The sequence below is a fragment of the Theropithecus gelada genome, chromosome 2 (genome assembly GCF_003255815.1).
Source record: "Theropithecus gelada isolate Dixy chromosome 2, Tgel_1.0, whole genome shotgun sequence".
Taxonomy (NCBI): Eukaryota; Metazoa; Chordata; class Mammalia; order Primates; family Cercopithecidae; genus Theropithecus; species Theropithecus gelada.
The window spans coordinates 161,237,831-161,259,078 of NC_037669.1; the positions used below are offsets into that span (position 1 = coordinate 161,237,831).

Below are 21,248 nucleotides of genomic sequence, written 5' to 3' on the forward strand. Positions count from 1 at the left end.
GCTTACTGCAAACTCTGCCTTGCAGGTTAAAGTGATTCTCCTGTTTTAGCCTCCCAAATACCTGGAATTACAAACATGCACCACCACACCTGGCTATTTTTTGTATTTTTAGTAGAGATAGTGTTTCACTGTGTTGGCCAGGCTGGTCTTGAACTCCTGACCTCAAGTGATCTGCCTGTCTTGGCCTCCCAAAGTGGTGGGATTACAGCCATGAGCCACCATGCAATATTTTTAACTTTTCATTGATTTATTGGGATGTAACCCCGTTGTAGATTGAGCAGCATCTGTACATAAAATATAACCTGGAAGTAGGTGCTATGGAGGAAAAACCGTAAGGAAAGAGAAAAGGGAATGTGTCTGGTGAGGGGTGTGGGGGTAGTTGTGGAAGTGGGGCCTGCAATTTTAAACAGGCAATCAAGAAAGGCCTTACTGCTGAGTGACATTTGAGCACCTGAAGATCTGAAGGAGGTGGAGGTACTTGGGGGAATAGCATTCTAGGTAGAGGGACTAACAAATGCACAGGCTGAGAGTTGAGGTTATTTAAGGATCTCTTTAGACTTGTTAAATGCCTGTCATGTAATGGTTCAGTGAAACTGTGTTGTCCTTTTGGAAATGTGGGTACTTTAAAAATTTCTGGTTTGAAGATTATATAAATGCAAAATGAGAGTTATCTCTCTTTTCTTCTCCCTAATCTTACAGCTACACTTTTTAGCATTTCACATATTATGTTTGTTCACTGCTTTATTTTCTGTCTTCCTTCCTAGAATGAAAGCTTCATGAGGGCAAGGATTTTATCTGCTTTATGTACTACTTGTGCCTATGGTATAGTGGTCACCTAATAACTTTTTGTTTAATGATGAATAAATGATTTGTCAGATACGACTTTGTAGTAGTAATTCCTTATGAATTTAATGTCTGTAAGTCCATACTAAAATAAAAGTTTCTTGTTTTATCACTCTATATGTAAATTGTATATATTACATATATACTTTAATTTAATTTATTTATTATTTTATTTTATTTTATTTTATTTTTTTGAGGTGGAGTCTCACTCTGTCATCCAGGCTGGAGTGCAGTGGCATGATCTCAGCTCACTGCAGCCTACCTCTACCTACCTCTACTTCCTGGGTTTAAGTGATTCTTGTGCCTCAGCCTCCCAGGTAGCTGGGACCACAGGTGTGCGCCACCATGCCCGGTTAATTTTTGTGTTTTTGGTAGAGATGCGGTTTCATCATGTTGACCAGGCTGGTCTCGAACTCCTGATCTCAGATGATCTGCTGGCCTTGGCCTCCCAAAGTGCTGGAAGTACAGGTGTGAGCCACCATGTCTGGTTTATACATTCATTTAAAATTACAGAACTGGGGAAGTATTTAACTTTTAAGAGGGAGAAAAATTGTATGGCTCTATTTTGACTTTATACTTTAGAAACCAGTGTTCAGGCAATAGACATTTTCCCTGTCAGCTTGATTGTAGTTATATGTTGCATCAACATTTTAAATTTCATTTACTTTGGGGTTTTTGCATTTTGGGTTTTATGAACTGTCTGAGTTCTCAATCTATATTGCATGGTATTTTTCATCTCTTTTCTAACAGAATTATACCTGCTATTTTTCAGGTTGTGTGATAGCTGAGCTTTTTACAGAAGGTGTACCATTATTTGATCTCTCTCAACTTTTGGCTTATAGAAATGGACATTTTTTCCCTGAACAAGTGCTAAATAAAATTGAAGATCGCAGTATCAGAGAATTGGTAACTATGCTACAAATATTTGCTATAAAGTTTTTAATAGGCTCTTGTTCCCACTTTTGCTTTAATCAGATTTCTGGAATGTTGTAAATTTGGAATAAAGCAGTAAAACACTATAGACTAATATAAACAGCCTTTTGTTACTACTTTGTTAGGGCAGAATGTACTGTTTTTTTTCCCCTTTAGGCACAGAGCTCATTTGACTTAAAAAAAAAATCTATTTATTATCTATTTTCCCACTATAATTTTCAGTGTGTGTTTTACAGATTTGGAAGGAGGTAAGGTGGTTTCTAGGGGTGGGAGAGGTCCTGGATAGAGCTTGCTAGTAAGAAATGAAGAAGACAGACATTTTAAATGGAGGGAACAGGAAATGTCAACTTGAATATAATATAGCAATGCAGGGTCATTGCATATAGAAGCAAATAGCTTTGTATTAATATATGAAGCTGAGGGCAGCTCTGGAAAGGCAGCTACAGAAGCACAAATTAGTATAGCAGAATGGGCGTGAGGAGTCATGTGGGGGGATCACCTAAGCCACATAGCTACATTACTGTTTGAGGGCATCTTTTCTAAGTCATTTGTAGGGTAACTAATATTGTGGTGATGACTCTGAGTCATGGAAAAGATTGTAGTGTATTTAGAATATTATTTAATTAGGTAGGGAGATATATAATACAGGGAGATCTATAATACATTTAAATTTCTCTTAAGTATGTCAAATATTAAAAACTAAGGTGCTTCAGAGGAAGCCAGTTTAGGCCATATTTATTGAACAGTACACTGGATTAGGAGTTGGTGTAATGTTCTGTCTTTGGGTATGGCACATACTTGTTATGTTGCTTTGGTTAACTTCATGTCTTTCGGCGTACATTTTCTTAACTGCGAAAGAAGTGAATTTGTTTAATCTTTAGGGCCTAATCAAACTAAAAGCAATTCTGACTAGTTAACATTTTCTTTTAGTACATTTGATTCCCCCATGTTCACTACTAGGCTCTTATTTAAAATATAAACAAAGTTCAGATAACTCAATACATTTTGTGATATTTTATTTAAATAATGACTGATACCCTATGAGTGTCCAGGAAAGATTAAACTATGTTCTGTGCATTGAAAAATATTTATTTCCCTATGATACTAGAAAACATAGGATAAATTCAAATGAGGTGTATCATTTCTAGTGTTTGCAGAATTTAACATCTCTTTGACACTATTTGAAAACTTTAAGCCACTGAGTCCCCTATTGATTAGATCCTAGAGCTATACTTAACCCACAGATTCCTTTGCACTTGTGGCAATAAGGTTCTGAACCATAACTCAACCCTGGATATGTAAATGGATTTTAGGGGTTCTGTGATTCCTTCCAGAATTGTATGGGTTTTTTAATGCAGAAATTGTGTGTATACATTTTTCTCTGGAGAAAATCCATTGCTTTCCTCAGATCCTTCATGGTATCTCCTACTCAGAAAAGTTTATAAGAATCTTTGAGTTGTGGACAGCAATATATTAGTCCCTATTTTAAGAAATGGGGAATACTGAGCCATGGTATAACCTCCTGTTTATGTGTCAGGGCCATCTGTAATATATTTGTATATGATTTTTTGCTGCTTTCTAGGATGATGGAGTCACAATCACTTAGCAGTCAGGTTCTGAAAGATCCTTTACATCGTATGTAAATTGCCTTCCATCTGCTTTACTTTTCTATTCTCAAATCTATTTTAATTCCTTTTCTTTCCTTGGTGTAGGTAACTCAGATGATTCACCGTGAGCCAGATAAACGTTTAGAGGCAGAAGATTACTTAAAACAGCAGCGTGGCAACGCCTTTCCTGAAATATTTTACACTTTCCTTCAGCCCTACATGGCCCAGTTTGCCAAGGAAACGTTTCTTTCTGCAGATGAGCGTATTCTGGTTATACGGAAGGATTTGGGCAACATTATTCACAATCTCTGTGGACATGATCTGCCAGAAAAAGCCGAAGGAGAGCCTAAGGAAAATGGGCTGGTTATCTTGGTATCTGTTATAACATCCTGCCTACAGACCCTTAAATACTGTGATTCCAAATTAGCTGCTTTGGAACTTATTCTTCATTTGGCTCCCAGATTAAGTGTTGAAATTCTTTTGGATCGGATTACTCCATATCTTTTGCATTTCAGCAATGACTCTGTTCCCAGGGTGAGGGCCGAAGCCTTGAGGACGTTGACCAAAGTTCTTGCTCTCGTCAAAGAGGTTCCTCGTAATGATATCAATATTTATCCGGAATACATTCTGCCAGGCATAGCCCACTTAGCCCAAGATGATGCTACTATCGTTAGACTAGCCTATGCTGGTAAGAGTTTATTGTCCAAATATTAACCACTTAGATAATTTTTAAGTTAATGACTATAATACTGCTTGTTTTTCTGATTTGTTTGAGAATTCCAAGTATGAACTTTGCTCTTTGAACTGTTTGTGTACATTTTGATAATATTTCTAGATACTGTGTTCCTGGGAATCAATGTTTGTGTGTTCTCTCACTTTTGAAACGATCAGAATTATCAAGTGATGGAATTTTGTGATTTTCTTAGGAATATTACATTCAACTTGGAATAAGACTAATGTTACTAATGTTTACAAGTATGTGCTTCTGATCTAGTGTCTTCAGGCCTTTATGAAGTTTCTCTGATAAATATGGTTATTTGACTGTCAGTTTTAGGATATAACAGTCTATTGCTGCTGAAAAAGATTAATTTTGCTGGATAATTTGATGTTGAAAGAACCTAGCATACTAACTTACTGAAGTTTAAGGTTGTTTTTCCAGTAACTGTGCTGTTTAGGATGTACATCTTCTTTGTGATGAGGTGGGTGTGTTATACACACCTACCTGTTTTGCCTGTAATTCTCACTCAAAATCAGGTGATACAGATTCATGTTTCTAGCTCCCCAAATTAATTCTGAGAGCTTATTTCTGCATGAGAAATTCCACTGAATATATATAATATCGCTGAGTATAAATAATTTATTTCTATAATATAATCTGAAAGAAATCAGGGATTCTGTTTTGAAGTCTTTGTAAATAGTACGTGTGTGGTGATGATATTGTCTTTTTTTTTTTTTTAAACAAACATAGTTCATTCATTTTATGATTTGTTTGTCATTATTTTAATGAAACATGCGAAAAATGGTCTTTGGACTCTGGTCTTATCTCTAGGCACACCCAAAAAGTGATTGGTGATTGTTAGGTGTTTTTATGTTTCCTCATAGATATATTTTTATTTATGTTTATCTTTGCCTATTTATTTATTTATGGTTTCTGTAACCATATAGGTATGAACTTCAGGCTCAGAAATCCAGGATTTCTCTAAGACACATAAAAGTTTATCATTTGTAACAAAGCATAGTTGTAACTCACTTGGCAAATATAAATAATTGAACCAGATAAAATCAAATCAAATCAAAGTTTATCAGTTTTAAAAACAAGCTCTATCTTCTTTACCAGAATTTTATGATCCTACTTTTTGGTGCAGTGTATCTTAATCTGTTCTCAATTGTGTTAAACAGGTCATGTTCTGATGAGGTGCCATATTAACATATTGACACTCAGTTACTAATAGCTATCACATAGAAATAATAGCTACTGTTTGTTGAAAAATCTGCTCTAGGTTATTGCAAGGGTTAGCTGCAACAACCTTGAGCATTAGATGTTATATTACCTTCATATGACAGGTGAGGAGATTGGGGTTAGGAGAGACTAAATAACGTGACCCAAATGTATCTGGTCTATTTCTCAGTTCTCAGAGCTCCTGTTCTAGACCTTGGTTTTGAAGCAATCCTGCTTTTCTTTGGTCTTCTGGGTCTTTATGGTGAGAGTCCATGATAACCCAGGGTCAGTGCCAGCACCTTGCATTGTCATTTCTTCACAGCCCAGTATGTGATCACCCAGGCTGGAATGCAGTGGGGAGATCATGGCTCACTGCAGCCTTGACTTCCCAGGCTCAAGCCATCCTCCAAATACAGCCCTCCAAACACTATAGGAATGTGCCACCACGCCTGGCTAATTTGCGGTCTTTTAAAATAGAGCCAGTGTATTTGAATGTGTATGGTTAAATATAATTAAAATATATGTGTCAGTAATTATAAAAGTTTAAAATCATTTATTTCTTTACAGTATTTTTTAAATATCATAGATGCTGGTACAGATTTGTGTAAAGTGAACTTCCAAGTGTGCTGTGGTTTATGGGGAAATAAGCATAGATCTACTCACACTTTAGAGGTACCCAGGAAAGTAAGAGACTTTTCCTAATAAAAATTTGCTCATTAAAGTGGGGATACTCATCTAGAATTTTTGACATATTATCAGGATATGGCCCAGAGTTTTTCCATCTTTGGGGTGAGCAGGCATTATAGGGTATTAACATCTTGCTTACTTAGAGGTAAATTTTTATTCTATTCAGAGCATTGTTGAACCTGGCAGGGGTGGGGAGTAGGACCCCAGGATGAAGGGAATAATTGTATTTGATTGACTCAAAGATCTCAACTGCCATAAGGTACATTTCGATTTCAGAGATGTTGGAAAGTAAGGAAAAAGTAAGGTTATTTTAAGTTTAAGGTAGTTAAACTATGTTCAGTGCTGTTCACTGCTAAGAAGGAAAAGAGTACAGTCTTTGACCGGTTATGGTCATATGTTAAGAAACACATATGTTAAGTGGGAGGCAAGGTAAGAGAAGAAAGTATAAGTGAAGAGCAGATACAATTGATAGTAAATGTGACAGCAGAAATTAGAAGTAGTTATTTTGCAGCAGTGAGGAGTATCAGTCTTTGTAGGTCATCAGAAAGGGAAAGGAGAAGATATAGACAGCTGTAGTAATGTGGCAAACAGTCTGCCACTTTGGTTCACTAAGAACTTGAGTATCACTTGTAAAGCAGTCTAACAATGGTTTCTCTTTGAGGCAGTTGTGACTCTTCATTTGTGTGTGAAGAAACGGAGCCTCAGATTGCTTAAATGGCCAAGTTAGTAAGTGGCAAGGTTGAGATTTGAATCCAGGTCTGTCTGATTCCAAAGCTTAGCTTCATCTGTTATTTTAATGTGGATGTTTCTTTGTTAGTCTAATAAATATCTCTCACTTGTCAAGGATAGTGTTTGAAGGGTAAGTCCCTGCAGAGAATTAGGCTTTTTTTTTGTCCTCAGTAAATGGGGTATTAGATTGTTTTTGTATTATTATTTTTTAAAGCTGTGTTTCATTAATAAGACTGGCAGTTTGGAGATAGTTATAGATTATGAACTGGGTTACTAAAATCTGATTAGGTTAAATGCTAAATTGAAAAGTTCTGCTTTTCCCATAGGCTTATGATTATTTATGTATAAAGACAGGGAGGAAAAGTTACAAGCTTTACAGAGATTTAAGACTGTAATTATAAATATCTTCCTTTTTATTTTATAGAAAACATAGCTCTGCTGGCAGAAACAGCTTTGAGATTCCTGGAATTAGTACAGTTAAAAAATCTTAATATGGAAAATGACCCCAATAATGAAGAAATAGATGAAGTTACACATCCAAATGGAAATTATGACACAGGTTGTATAATTTTCTCTTCCAGATTTCCTGTTGTTTAGAATGAATTGCTGATGCTAACTTGTAAAACTATCATTTGTAGTTTTCATGTAAGGTGAAGGAATACCAGATATATATATATATTAAATAGGAAGAGTCCCTGGTGTCTAATTATTCTCTCTATCCTCATATACTGTTACCTTACTCGAAAACAATCAGCTTGTCACCATGGATACTAAATTCAATTGTTTGTCAGCCAGAATTGATTTGTGTGAACAGTAAAGCCGGCTGAATTATGTAATTCTCATAAAAGAAGAAAAAATTAGAAACCTCATAGCTAAAGAAGCTAAACCTTTTCCCCTTATGTGAGTATATTCTGAGTATCCTCAATCATACATTGTTTTTATTTCATACTGATTGTGATTTACATTTCAAAACCGTAGGAGCAGATGTGATGATGGTAAACTTATTGAAGTCAAAGTCCTTGTCTTAGGTTTCTTTGCATTATACAACTCTACAGATTTTTACTTAATGTTTGTTGAGTAAAAGATTTAGAAGTAAAGTAATAGATGTAATTTTCTCCAAGATGCTTCTAGCTATGAAAAATTAGAGAAATCTAGTTTTTTAGAATTTTATGCTATAAACAGCTACAATTGCTGTTACTTGTTAGAATGGCACCATTTTTAGGCAACAGTATTATCTAGAGTTGAATACAGTGGAATAATTTTGAAGTTTCAGGAGGATGTGTCAGGAAATCCTAGCCTTTTTTCGTGGAATTACTTGGAAAATAATATTTTCCTATAACCATGTAATTGGACCTATTTAGATAATAAAGTTAAATGTTAAAATTTTGGGGGAGGGAATCTAAAGTTTTTCTTAATGTGATCATATAGTTTTGCATGTCAGACCAGTTAACTTTTTCCTTGACAGGAGTAGCTGGACCAAGAGTGGCCCCTGTCTTCTGTTTATTCACAGATAATTGTTAAAGATTAGCTCTGTATAAGGCAATCAGGAGCCTGCCCTAAGCACTAGAGCATGGCAGTGAATCAGATAGAAATGATCCTTGCTCTTGAGCTTACATTTTAGTAAAAAGAAGATGGGCAACTAAGTAAATAAATAAGTGAGAAAAAGTGAGGGTGAGTAAGAGATAAGGCCAGAGAAGACGACAGTGGCCAGATGAAGTAAAGCCTCGACAGAACTTGCAGTGCGTTTTCTGGCTTTCTAAAATAAACTGACCTTTAAAAACACTTTCTAAAAGGATTGCTCAGTACCGTCATACTATATCCGAATCCTATCCAGTATTTTCAAGTCCTTTATTAACTGGGATCTTACTGGGGCCATGTGATTTCCTTTCTGGTGCTTCTCTATAATTTTCCCCTTGAGCTCATAAATGAAACTATTTAATTAGTGAGATAGTAACTATGCTTGTGGCATCTGCTTGTTAGGATCTTCTTCACTTTATATTTCAGTTTCCTATCCTTCAGAGCTTTGAATAATGGAAAAAATTGGCGATTAAAGACTTCGGTGGCTTCTGTAATCAGTCTCTCTGATGAGTAAGAGAGAAGACTGGGACTATCTGTATGGGGGGAAATTGGCCTTTTCTTAACTATTTCTTTCTTTCTTTCTTTTTTTTTTTTTTAGAGCTCCAAGCCTTACATGAAATGGTCCAGCAGAAAGTTGTTACTTTGCTAAGTGATCCTGAAAATATTGTAAAACAAACCTTGATGGAAAATGGAATAACACGGCTGTGTGTATTCTTTGGACGTCAGAAAGCCAATGATGTTTTGTTGTCCCACATGATTACTTTCCTAAATGATAAGAATGACTGGCATCTACGTGGAGCATTTTTTGATAGTATAGTTGGTATGTTTTTTGCTTTTAAATTCATTTAAGATTTTTAATCATCCTCTCAAATACTTCCATGCAATCTGAAGGATAGATACTACCAAATTTCATTAATAATGAAATGAATTCCTAGTATTTCTGTTTTCATGCTGCTTTTGGATGATGTAAGTATTTTAGCTTGGTAAAATCAAGGGTTGGTAAATCAACCTGTGTTACATCCGTATGAAGGAATACCATGTGGTCATTAAAAACTATATTTAGACAGAATAATGACCTGGAAAGTACCGTGAGGTATGTTAAAGTGACATAAGTAGGTTGTAAATCCTCTTAAAGTATGGTTGCTGTTGTGTAAAGGTAGCAATAACAGGAATCATATATGTTTATAAACATGTTAATAAAAGTGAACACGCATCACTTTTAGAATCAGAAAATAACAGTTAAAATATAATCGTGGTTGAAAATCAATGTAGTTGGAAAGAATTAAGTTAAAGGCTTTGCTTTGTGTAACTGAAAATTTTTGAAAATTTAAGCAGCATTTTTTTTTTGCTGTTCTTTCATTTTATAATTCTTGATTTTTAGATATATCTAAAGTCAGACATCTTATGTTTTATATGCATGACTTCTATTACATTTGGATTCAGAATTAGAAGTAAATGAAGTGGACAATATTTTGCATGGGTTAAGTCATGTTTGATACAGGATTTAATATTTTTCTCTTTTAAATAATAACTGATCCCCTTTTCCCTGAATGTACTGATCTTTTCAGTTTAATATTTGGCCAATTATGAAATATATGCTAAATTCATATTATTATGATTATCCAATACCCCCATTATATCATTTCTCACATGGTTGTAATAGTTTATCTGTTAACCCAAAAAGTTTAAAGACTATTCTGCACAATAGAAAGCTTGACTGGTATCCAAACTTTCTTGTGAGGTAGCAGGAAGCTGTAAGACTTAAAGTTTTGGTTCCCAACAGTCTAGGAAAGGTTCGCTGTTTGATTTTTGTTTTCTAAAAAAATAAAGTGCAAGAAACCTATGTGGCAACAGGATTGATATTTCTACAAATACTCTCATATGTTTTGGAGGAAAGGGTACTTTCTACTTTGAAAAACTTTGAAATTCCCTGTTTTTCTTGTTTTGTTATTTTTGGAAATTACTGTACCTGTTTTTTTCTTTTCAGACATCTTTTGTTTCTTATTTTTAGATTAATTTATAGATGCATGTTAGCCTTCCATCTAGGACTTCATCTAACTCAGTTCCTGAATACAGTATTATTCTTTGATTCTTACATCTTTTTGACTTCCTTGCTCTCTTCTTCTTCCAAATAATGCTATGTTTATTTCTTTCTCGGGAAGAGTTGGTTCTTACAACTTCCCCTATCTGTTGGTCAATTCATGTGTTCTTTGAAACATATATTAGTTCTTTTTTAATTTAAAAATAAATTTTTTTAATTGTTGAAAGTAATACATGCTTATATTACTTTTGGAAATAAAACTTAGAAAAATTTGGAAAATATAGAAACCAAGAAGAAAATAAATGATGGTTAATCCTACAACCCATGCACAATCTCTGTTAAAGCTTTGATGTTTTTTCCCATAGCACTTCCTTTTCTCTTTCCATCCCATTTATCCCTTTCTGTCATATGCTGATGGTTAAGAGAAGGCATTGTGGAGCTAGACTTCTGGGTTCAAGTGTTCGCTTTGTCACTAGTGGTGGCTCTTGGAAAAATAATTTAATTTTTTTGTGGCTTAGTTTACCTATCTGTAAAATGGAAATAAGAATAGTGCCTGTCTTACTGGTTGTTGGGGGATAGAATGAATTAATATATGTAGTAGTACCTGGCATAAGTGCTGTGTATATATTATATTACTTCCAAATTTTATTTTATTATTTCTTATACTTTTTTCTAATAACATACTTTAAGCATTTTCCCATATCATTAAAAATTTATTTGAAACCATAATTTAATAGGTCTAAACTATTCCATTATATAGTTTTGCAAAAATTTAACCTTTCTTTTGGATATTTAAATTATTTTCATTTTTTTCTGTCATATATAGATTATCTATATATTTGGTGTAAATATGTAACATATGTATGCAAGTAGTTTCTGATTATTTTCTTAGGATAGAAGTAAACAATTTTAATTACTTTGTTAAAGAATGTGAATTTATTTTTAAAACTCATGACACATTTATAAGCTATTCAAAAAGATTATATCATTTTGCATTCCCATCTCCATTAAGTGCTGCACACCCATCCAGTGTGAAATAGCCTTTACTTAGTCCTTGCCTATTGGGAGGGTAAAATGATAACTTGTTTTGATATATATATTTTAGCTTAACTATCAAGTTGAAAAACTTCCTCATGTTGATTATGTATTCATATTTCTAATTCTATGAATTTTAAAATTCATTATTTTGGCTTTTTTTCCTGATATTTATGCTTTTCTTGTTCTTTTTGAACCTGTACATACATATTAAGAACATTAATTTTTAAAATTAAGTGCATGTTTCTTAGTTCTTTAACTTGATTTTTAAATCTTTTTTGTAGACAGTTTTTCTGAAGTCAGTTTATTCGATCTTTTTGCTTTGTGATTTTTTTTTTTACTTTTGTGTGTAAAGTCTTTTCCCATTCCAGAATTAGATTAATAATCTGTTGTGTGCTTGTCTTCTTTTCTTTTTCATGCTTTATTTTTTATACTTAACTGTTTAATTGATCTTTATTTTTGGTCTGGGATGTGAGGTGAAATCTAAATTTTCTTTTTCTTCTCAGATATGTAACTGATTTTCCCAGCATAGTTTATTAAGCATTTTTTTTGTTTTTTTCGTACTGGTTTGTGAAACTGTTTTATCATCTGTTGCATGCCTCTGTCTGTTAAGATCAGTTTTGTGGCTATCTAGTCTGTTCCATTGATTTTTCTATTCTTGTACCCATACTCATAGCCATATTCAATTTACATTATTATATATTTTTAATCACCTGTATTATCTGATAGGGTAAGTTTCAGATGTCATTATTCATTTTCAAAATATTTTTAGCTATTTTAGCTCATTGTACATTTCAGTATGTAAAGTTCCTAAATTTAATCCACTGGAATTTTAGATAGTATTTTTCCTTTTATTAAAGAAAACAATTATAACATTATTTTTTAATCATAAAGGAAATAGGCTTTTAGAAATTATTTAAAATTTAATCAAAATTTATAATGTGTGAAAAACAATAATTGATTTTCCAGAGGCAGCTACTCAGCTTTGTGCTTTTATTTTAGTGTTTTCAGGTGATTATTACCATATCTCTAAATAATATTTTTATATTACTATTTTTAGAATAACCAACTTTGGATTTTATCTCTCTGTTTTCTGTGCCAGATGAAGATTTAATTCACTCATATGCCTTGATCCTTCTTCTCTTCTGAGTTTTTGAGATGTTGACTACTGTTTTCAGTGCTTTAGTTTTTAGTTTGTTGTTTTAATAACTTGAAGTAATTAAATCTATTTTGTATTGCTCCACCTCTGATTTGCACTACAAGATTAGTGCCCTTTTTTTTTCTCTTTACCTTTGTCTCTCTTTTTATTGTTTGGTTAGTTGAGAATTGAGAATTCTCAACAATTTTTTTGTCATAGTTAATAATACATTCTGTTCTATAATCACAATGAAGTCTGGTATAGACTGATTATGAAGCTTCAAAACGAAATACATGATTAGGAATGTGTAAATTTTATTGACTGTGGAGCCAAGTAGTATACTGTAATTATATTTGCTCCATCATAATCCCAGTTCAGTGACTGCCCCCCTCACCATTTGAGTATGTTTATAGCAAGGCCAGTGGATTCTACTTTGCTCCCTCTTCTAGGTACTAAATACACTATTTTAATTTCATATTTGGACTGTGATTTTCTTGAGCAATTTTTTGTTTGTTCCAGAATTTTAGATTTCTTTGTTCTCTTTTTAGAAAGAAAAGTAATATATTGTCACCACAACCGTAATAGCTAGCTTCTTTCTTATTAATTTTATTTGTTACTTAGAATCTATTCCATTTTCTTTTCGATGACATTCTTGAAATTTATTAGCTTTTAATTCTAATAAAGGCTGACTGATTTCTAGGTCTTTGCTAGCTTTTTTTTGCCCTTGAATTCTTAGGTTGAAACTTTCCTAGAAAGGGTTGCATGGGGGGCAAACCTTTAATAGTCCTTATATGTCTTGAAATGACTTTTTTATTTAATTGATAGTTTGACTGAAAATAGAATTCTTTTCATAACTTTTAATGCCTTGCTTGCCTATGTCTTGTCTTCTAACCTCCATTGTTGCTGAAGATTATATAATTCCACTCTGATTCTTCCTTTTTAGGAGACCTATATTTTCATTTCTGTAAGTTCTTAGGATCTTAGCTTTTCTATGGTGTCTGAGAATTTCCTGATGATTTGCTTTGCTGTGGGTCTTTTTAACTTTATCATGCTGGGTAGGAAGTGCAATGTTCTTTCCTAGGTAATTGATCAGTATGTTTGACTTTTGCTTAATTTTATTACTTTACTTAATGATATATGTACTTTTAGGTATTGAATAATCACATAATATTGCTTTTCATTTCCAGGTGTTGCTGCCTATGTTGGCTGGCAAAGCTCCTCAATTCTCAAGCCCCTGCTGCAACAAGGTCTTAGTGATGCTGAGGAATTTGTCATTGTGAAAGCTCTTTATGCCCTTACTTGTATGTGCCAGTTAGGACTGCTACAAAAACCCCATGTTTACGAATTCGCCAGTGATATTGGTAAGTTTCTGTTTCTCAAAATTAGAACGAGATTGGAAAAACTTTATAAAATTTCTAGGTAATATAGAATAAGAATTGCAACTTTATTGTTCCTACTATTGATTGTGTGGGGTTCCTACCGTTGATTGTGTGGGTGTGCATGCATGTATGTATGTGTATATGTGCATGCTTATGTGTATGTGACAGACAGACAAGCTGACTCATTGGGTCCTCCAGGCTGGTTGGGAAGTACTACTTTGTTTTCATCTGTTGTTAAGTCTGTGTTACCCTTGTCAAAAAGCAAAACTTTGGTATTTTATTTTGTTTGTTTGTTTTGCGACAGAGTCTTACTCTGTCGCCCAGGCTGGAGTACAGTGGTGTGATCTTGGCTCACTGCAACCTCCACCTCCCAGGTTTAAGCCATTCTCCTGCCTCAGCCTCCTGAGTAGCTGGGATTACAGGTGCCTGCCACCATGCCCAGCTTATTTTTTTTGTATTTTTAGTAGAGACGGAGTTTCACCATGTTGGCCAGGCTGGTTTCAAACTCCTGACCTTGTGATCTGCGTGCCCCAGCCTCCCAAAGTGCTGGGATTACAGGCATGAGCCACCGTGCGTAGCCAAGACTTTGTTTTTAAAAAAACCTTGATATGGGTCAAGCCTTGACTGGTCTGAAGATGAAAATTATTTTTGGGCACTTGACCAGCAGTCAAGTTGAAAATTGGATGTGAAGGATCTGTCACTGCATTGATTACCAGTTAAGAATTCATAGACTTGAATAATATATTTGTTCTATTATGATTTCACATAATACATTGCTTCTGTGGCCTAATTAATTATTTCCAAATAACTTTTGGACATTATTTCTGAAATTTAATATAGCTTATAATTAGCATTTTATTTATCTACAAAACAGATGTGCATCAATTTTAAAGCAAAAGTTATCATGAAAATAGTTTTTTACCCCTGCATACAAAGTTTGCGGAGACTTTTCTGGACCTTGTTATTTCTAGTCTTTGATCCCAGGATGAATACATGGAGTGCTCATATATCTTTAGTGTCAAAATAAATTATGTTTATGTACAGAATAAACCCAGTGTGGTACTACTTCTTCGATGGATAACTCTCTTAGAACTACAACTGAATTTGATATGAAAACTATGGGGGGAAAAAAAACAGTTTTCTGAGAAAAATCAAGTAAACAATCATTTGTTGGCATTTAAAACTTTAAAAGTAAACAATTTTAGTAACTTAGAAACACCTACTTATTTAAAACAAATGATAGACTATATGCATCTCTCTCATTCTGTTTTTAAACTATGTGTATTCTGTTGTAGTGATTTTTTCCCCTGCTTTATTGATGTATAATCAACAAATAAAGATAGTATATTATGTTCAACATGATATTTTGATATATGTATACTTTGTGAAGTAATTATGGTAATCAAGTTAGTTGACATATCCATAGTTCTTTTTCTTTAGTGGTAAGAACATTTAAGAGTTATATCCCAGTGATTTTCGAGTATACATTTTTATTAATTATGATCACCATGCTGTACTTGCACATACACTGTACAAGAACTTATTCATCTTGTCTAACTGAACTTTTGTATCCTTTGACTAACACCTGCCCATTCCACCCTCCCTTCTACCCCAGCCCCTGGTAATCACCATACTACTTTCTACTTCTATGAGTTCAGCTTTTTTAGATAATATGTATTACTTCGATCATACAATATCTGTCTTTCTGTTTCTGGCTTATTCTACTTAGCATAATGTTCTCCAGTTTCATCTGTGTTGTTTCAAATAACAGGATATTTTTATTTTTTAGGACTGAGTAGTATTTTAGTTGTATATATACACCATTTTTTTTTTATTCATTCATCAATGGACACTTAAGTTGATTTCCTATCTCGACTCTTATGAATAATGCTGCAGTGAACATGGGAGTGCAGATATCCCTTCAACATACTAATTTCATTTCCTTTGGATATATACCCAAAAGTGGGATTGTAAGATGATAGATAGTTCCGTTTTTAATTTTTTTTTAAAGACACACGGTTTTGCTCTGTCACCCAGGCTGGAGTGCAGTGGTGTGATCACAGCTCACTGCAGCTTTGATCTCCCTGGCTCAAGCTCTCTTCCGGCCTCAGCCTCAAGTAGCTGGAACCACAAGCATGTGCCACCACGCCTGGCTAGTATTTATTTATTTAGAGACGGAGTTTCGCTCTTGTTGCTCTGTGCTGGCTGCCTGGACTTTGGGGAATGTTGACATGGGTTATGTGAAACTACCCTTCCTGCCCTCTTCTTTGGGGCTTTTCTCATTTTTGTGCTATACCCAGGTGCTGTAAACTGTCACCTGGATTCCTTTGTAATGGTGTTTTTATGCATTGATAGTTGTTAAAACAGATTTTTTTCTACAAGAGGATGAACACTGAAATGTCCTATTCAGCCATGTTGTTTTCACTGCCTAGTGACTCTTAAAGAGAATAGTGGTGGTGGTTTTGATGGTGATTGTGATTTCTTTGGTGCTCCTTTTAAAAACTATACTCTTCCCATTTAGCTATTGTGAATATTTTCCCCCACACTTTTCTTCTGATAAGTTGAATGTGCTAGATAAAGAAAAGATTGATTGGGAGGCCGAGGCAGGCGAACTCCGACCTGAGGTCGGGAGTTCAAGACCTGCCTGATCAACATGGAGAAACCCCGTCTCTACTAAAAATACAAAATTAGCCAGGCTTGGCAGTGCATGTCTGTATTCCTTGCTACTCGGGAGGCTGGGGCGCGAGAGTTGCTTGAACCCAGGAGGTGGAGGTTGCGGTGAGCTGAGATTGCGCCGTTGCACTCCACCTGGGCAATAAGAGCGAAACTCTGTCTCAGAAAAAAAAAAAAGGAAGAAAAGATTGAATAGGCTGTTTCATAGGCAGTTCTTTAGATTCAGGCTTCTTGTTTTGAGTATTTGAGGTGCTTTGTATCAGGCACCTACTTTCTGATATAATAATGCTGTAGAACAGTCAACCACAGAATCTCAATAAATCCTTCAGTAAATTTTTCATCATGCACCCATGGGTTGTATAGGTGGCCCTGCTTCAGGTTCTGCATCTCCAGGTTGTCTGTGATGACTGTGATTCATCTGTCTCATTCTGGGGCCCTCATTGTAGGGGCAGTGGCTACCCACATAATGTTCTCATGGTGATGGCAGAAGCACGAGAGGGCAAACCCAGCTATGTAGCACATTTCAAATTCCTGTTTGTCCTAATATTCATTGGCTAAAGCAAGTGATATAAACCAAAAGCAAGGGGGCAGAGAAGTATCCTTTGTATACTGCAGATGTATACAAAGTGAATGAGTGTGGTTGTATAATACAGGAAAGTTAAGAATAAATAATACATTATAATACAGTTCCCAACTCCTGTCAAACCGTTATGGGTTTAGCTACTTTCTGGAGGTTTACCAATGTTTTTCCAATCCTCATTTTCCCTCTTATCACAGGGAAAATACTCACTGTCCCTTGTTGGATGGATCAGAGGCTGCAGGGTATTTATGAAATAGACAAAATCTTCTTCATTTATAATTAGAAGATTTAGAAATGCGAGACCTTGGGAGAGGGATATTTCGAATGCATCTTTTCTCCTTCCCCTTTTAATATAAGTATTATTAGCCTATAATTGTATTCCTGTTTCTCTGTTAATGTGTATTTCTTATGTACATTAAATAAATATCAGAGGATAAATAAATATCCTCTGAATGCTGATGTGTTTGCATCCTCAGAGCTAATACAATTTTTCTTGCCTTTAAAAGTTTGGATTTTATTCTAAATCAGGTTAGTCTAATGTCAATTAGTTGAAATCATTGATTTTATGTTTAGTACATAAAATCGTTAAAATAAAAGGTATGGAAAGACATTTAATTCTTTGGTTTAATGTCATATTTTAAACTTTTTAAGAATAGGTATCATGTTTTCAGCTTTTTTGTTTCCATTCATTCATTAATGGCTTGTGAAAGTAACTGTGAGTTATGTGTTAGATTTGATCAAACCACTGCATTAAAAGAATATCAGATGGGCCAGATTGTTCCTTTCATCTTTATGCTGTAGCTTGGAGAAGTAACTTCTCCCCAATTTCTCTGCCCCTTGGGTACAAGTTGGGGAATAATAGTTAGCTGTATGCTGTTGGGACTTGTTATGTTTGTAACAGTTTTTAATCCAGTGTTATAAATGAGTAGTGCCCACACAATTTTAGTTCTGACTAAAAAAATATAAATTTTAAGTCCTCAGCTATGAGGTAACTGTTTCTATTCTTTTGTGGTACTGCTGTGATATTTATGACAAGAGAATATTATAAACAGTGTGTCCACTTGATTGAGTTTATGCCTCAGGGTAATTGAGTATGTGAAGGCTCCTGATAGTAAAATTGTGGCAAAATACTTTTGTCAGTTATGTTATAATGTAAAAATTTGTTTATCCCGATAGTTTGAAATAACTTATTTGATCCCTACCTTTTCTTTTCCTCTTTAGCCCCCTTCCTGTGTCATCCCAATTTATGGATACGTTATGGTGCTGTGGGATTTATCACAGTGGTAGCTCATCAAATAAGTACAGCTGATGTCTACTGTAAACTGATGCCTTATCTCGACCCATATATTACCCAACCAATAATACAGGTATACATGTTCCAAGTTGGAGTCAGTCTTTCCTCCAAACTGTGCCTCTTTAAAAAAAATGTGCAGAGAGCCCTATTTTTCTTAACATTTTTAAGTATTTAAATTGGGCTATAGCATTTTTATATTCTTTCAAGCTAATTAATATTAATGAACCAAGCACCTCTGAAGGTCAGAGAAGTGCAAAAGATTATTATGTTTTACATCATGTTGTATCTAATGTAGCGTACAGTAGTTCATATATTTTCTTTTGTGTAATATAAAGCATCTGTTAAAAATGAAATATAGTCTAGCAAAAATATATGTTGATGGACCTCTGCTTTTTATTTTAAAAAGTATTACTGATTGCATCCAGTTATAATAAATTAGAAAAAGTCTTTTTCAAATTTAAGTTTTTCACCACTAACTGGTTGTTTTGATGTCTTTTCTTTTTTATTCTAACAACACCACAACCTCTGCCCCACCTCTAGCAGTACTTGGTGATAAACTTTGAGTCTTTGGTATGTACAGGGCAAATATTATTCACCTAGCTCTTCAGTGTTTATACCCTTCATCTTGCTAGACAGCAAACTATCAAGATAGGCATTTAAATGGAATGAAATGGTGAAGGATGATTCTAGCTGTTAAAACATCCTGAAAGTTCCTATTTTTACCGGAACTCCATTTCCCATTTGGAATTCACACACCTGTCTGGCTTTCTCCTATTTTTGTATTTCAATGTGCCTTTTCTTTGTTTGGAGAAAATGGCCTTGGATAAACTCTGGAAACTAGGAAGTTTTGGTTATACCCTCTTTTCTTCATAGATTCATTCATTTCTAGAGGTTATCATTCTTTATTTCATAGAGTCTGTAGGATTTTTTTTTTTATTTTTACCCCAAGAGCAACTTACATATACATGAAAGATAGATAACGCTATCAGAAAAAATGCCCTTTTAGAAAAGTTTATGCTTCCTTGAAAATTAGGCCTAGAGATATCATCTACTGCTTTTGAGTAGTTACTCTATTTAAAAGTTTGCTCATTGAACTTTTTCTTTTGTCACTGTTTTGTATTTTGAAAGGCCAGGATCAGAAGTTGAGAGGCTAATTATTCATTTGCTTCATGAATCTTATTTTTCTACAATTTGGATTAGAGAAAAGATACCTTTTTATGCTGCTTTCCACTGACTGACTTCACCAAGGAGTTAAATATACCTAAAGGAAGTCCTCTTGGTGCTTCTGCTAGAGTCACAGAAAAAAAAAGAAAAAAAAAGAAGATAACTTGGTTACTATCAGCAGGTTCATCCATTTTATTATATTTGCATTGACAAGGAATGTATTCCTTTTGGATAATTAAAGGAAGGATTTTATAAACACTATGGAGATAGCAATGGTTTTTAGAAGTGGTTGAATCTACCAGGAAAATGTGATGACTAAAGGAAGACCTGTGGTTATTGAGCATCTTTTCTGGATCAGTACCTAGTGGTTGTCAGATCTGTGAACTGTACATACGTTTTGGATGTAGGATGTTGTCTGACATATTGGGATCTAGAAAAGGCTCTTTTTTTCTCTAGAATTTCCTGGATTGGATGATTAGTCTTCCAATGATAGATACAGATGTGTGGTGTAGTGCTAACAATGAAAAGTAAGAGATACCTTAGCTCTTTAAAGTTTACTAGTATTCTTTTTTCTTCTACACAATTAAAGATGTTGATATCTATTATTTTCTTAGAAAATAAATATGTTAACTTTTCGCAAGTTGTATTTCTTGAATTTGAAAATAACTGTACATGTTATAATTTTAGCTGATCCTTTTTATTCTTCTAATATAGATTGAAAGGAAACTTGTTCTGCTCAGTGTTTTAAAGGAACCAGTAAGCCGTTCTATATTTGATTATGCTTTGAGGTCTAAAGATATTACTAGCTTGTTCAGACATCTTCACATGCGTCAGAAGAAACGAAATGGTTCTCTTCCCAACTGCCCTCCGCCAGAGGATCCTGCCATAGCTCAGCTTCTGAAGAAGCTGCTCTCACAGGTTGTATCACCCTTCCAAAGTCTTACATTTAAATGCGAATTTCATAAAAATATTGAAGTGTCCATTTAGCTTTTAAAAAATGTTTTTGATTGATTAGATTACATCCTAAAAAATGAGTAAGTAAATCTGGCAAACATCTTATGCATTTGCTTTGAATCCTAAACAAAGATAATACTAAGATGATGATACAGTATCAGGTTAAGCTAAATAAGGAATCATGGGAGACCTGTTATGTTTCTTTTGTAATTACTGGCTAAATAAATGAGGGAAAGACAGTAGAAATAACCTTAGATTTAATTAGTATTCTTGATTCAGTTCTATGTTTTACCAAAAATATAATGAAATTTAACTGGAAGAAACATTGCAAAACACAGATGAAGTATAGAAAAATCCTGGTTCATTTTGATCCAAATTTGTAACTAATACTTGTAAACAGCTGAAATAACTTATACTTAGAATGCATCTTAGGTATAGTAGACCAGCCATTTACTGGTATATCTTAAAAGCCTATGAATTTGAATCAATTAACAAAATCTTATTAGAACTAGGAAGTAATCTTACTACACTTGGCATTAGTAATGCCTCTTTAGAAATATGAATTGTATTCATGACAAAAAGGCCAAAAGCAATTGCAACAAAGGCCAGAATCGACAAATGGGATCTAATTAAACTAAAGAGATTCTGCACAGCAAAAGAAACCATCCTCGGAG

The 21,248-nt window shown here is 34.2% G+C and overlaps 1 protein-coding gene across 1 annotated transcript in view; it reads left to right on the top strand.

Moving 5' to 3' along the window:
- The window catches only part of PIK3R4 (phosphoinositide-3-kinase regulatory subunit 4), a 72,617-nt gene that overhangs the window by 11,764 nt on the left and 39,605 nt on the right, over nt 1–21,248 (top strand). Inside the window, exons 3-9 of the mRNA XM_025376804.1 lie at nt 1,616–1,749; nt 3,489–4,071; nt 7,163–7,297; nt 8,915–9,136; nt 13,718–13,891; nt 18,384–18,529; nt 20,335–20,538. Of these exons, the coding sequence (XP_025232589.1) occupies nt 1,616–1,749; nt 3,489–4,071; nt 7,163–7,297; nt 8,915–9,136; nt 13,718–13,891; nt 18,384–18,529; nt 20,335–20,538 (1,598 nt within the window). The remainder of the gene's footprint in view (nt 1–1,615; nt 1,750–3,488; nt 4,072–7,162; nt 7,298–8,914; nt 9,137–13,717; nt 13,892–18,383; nt 18,530–20,334; nt 20,539–21,248) is intronic.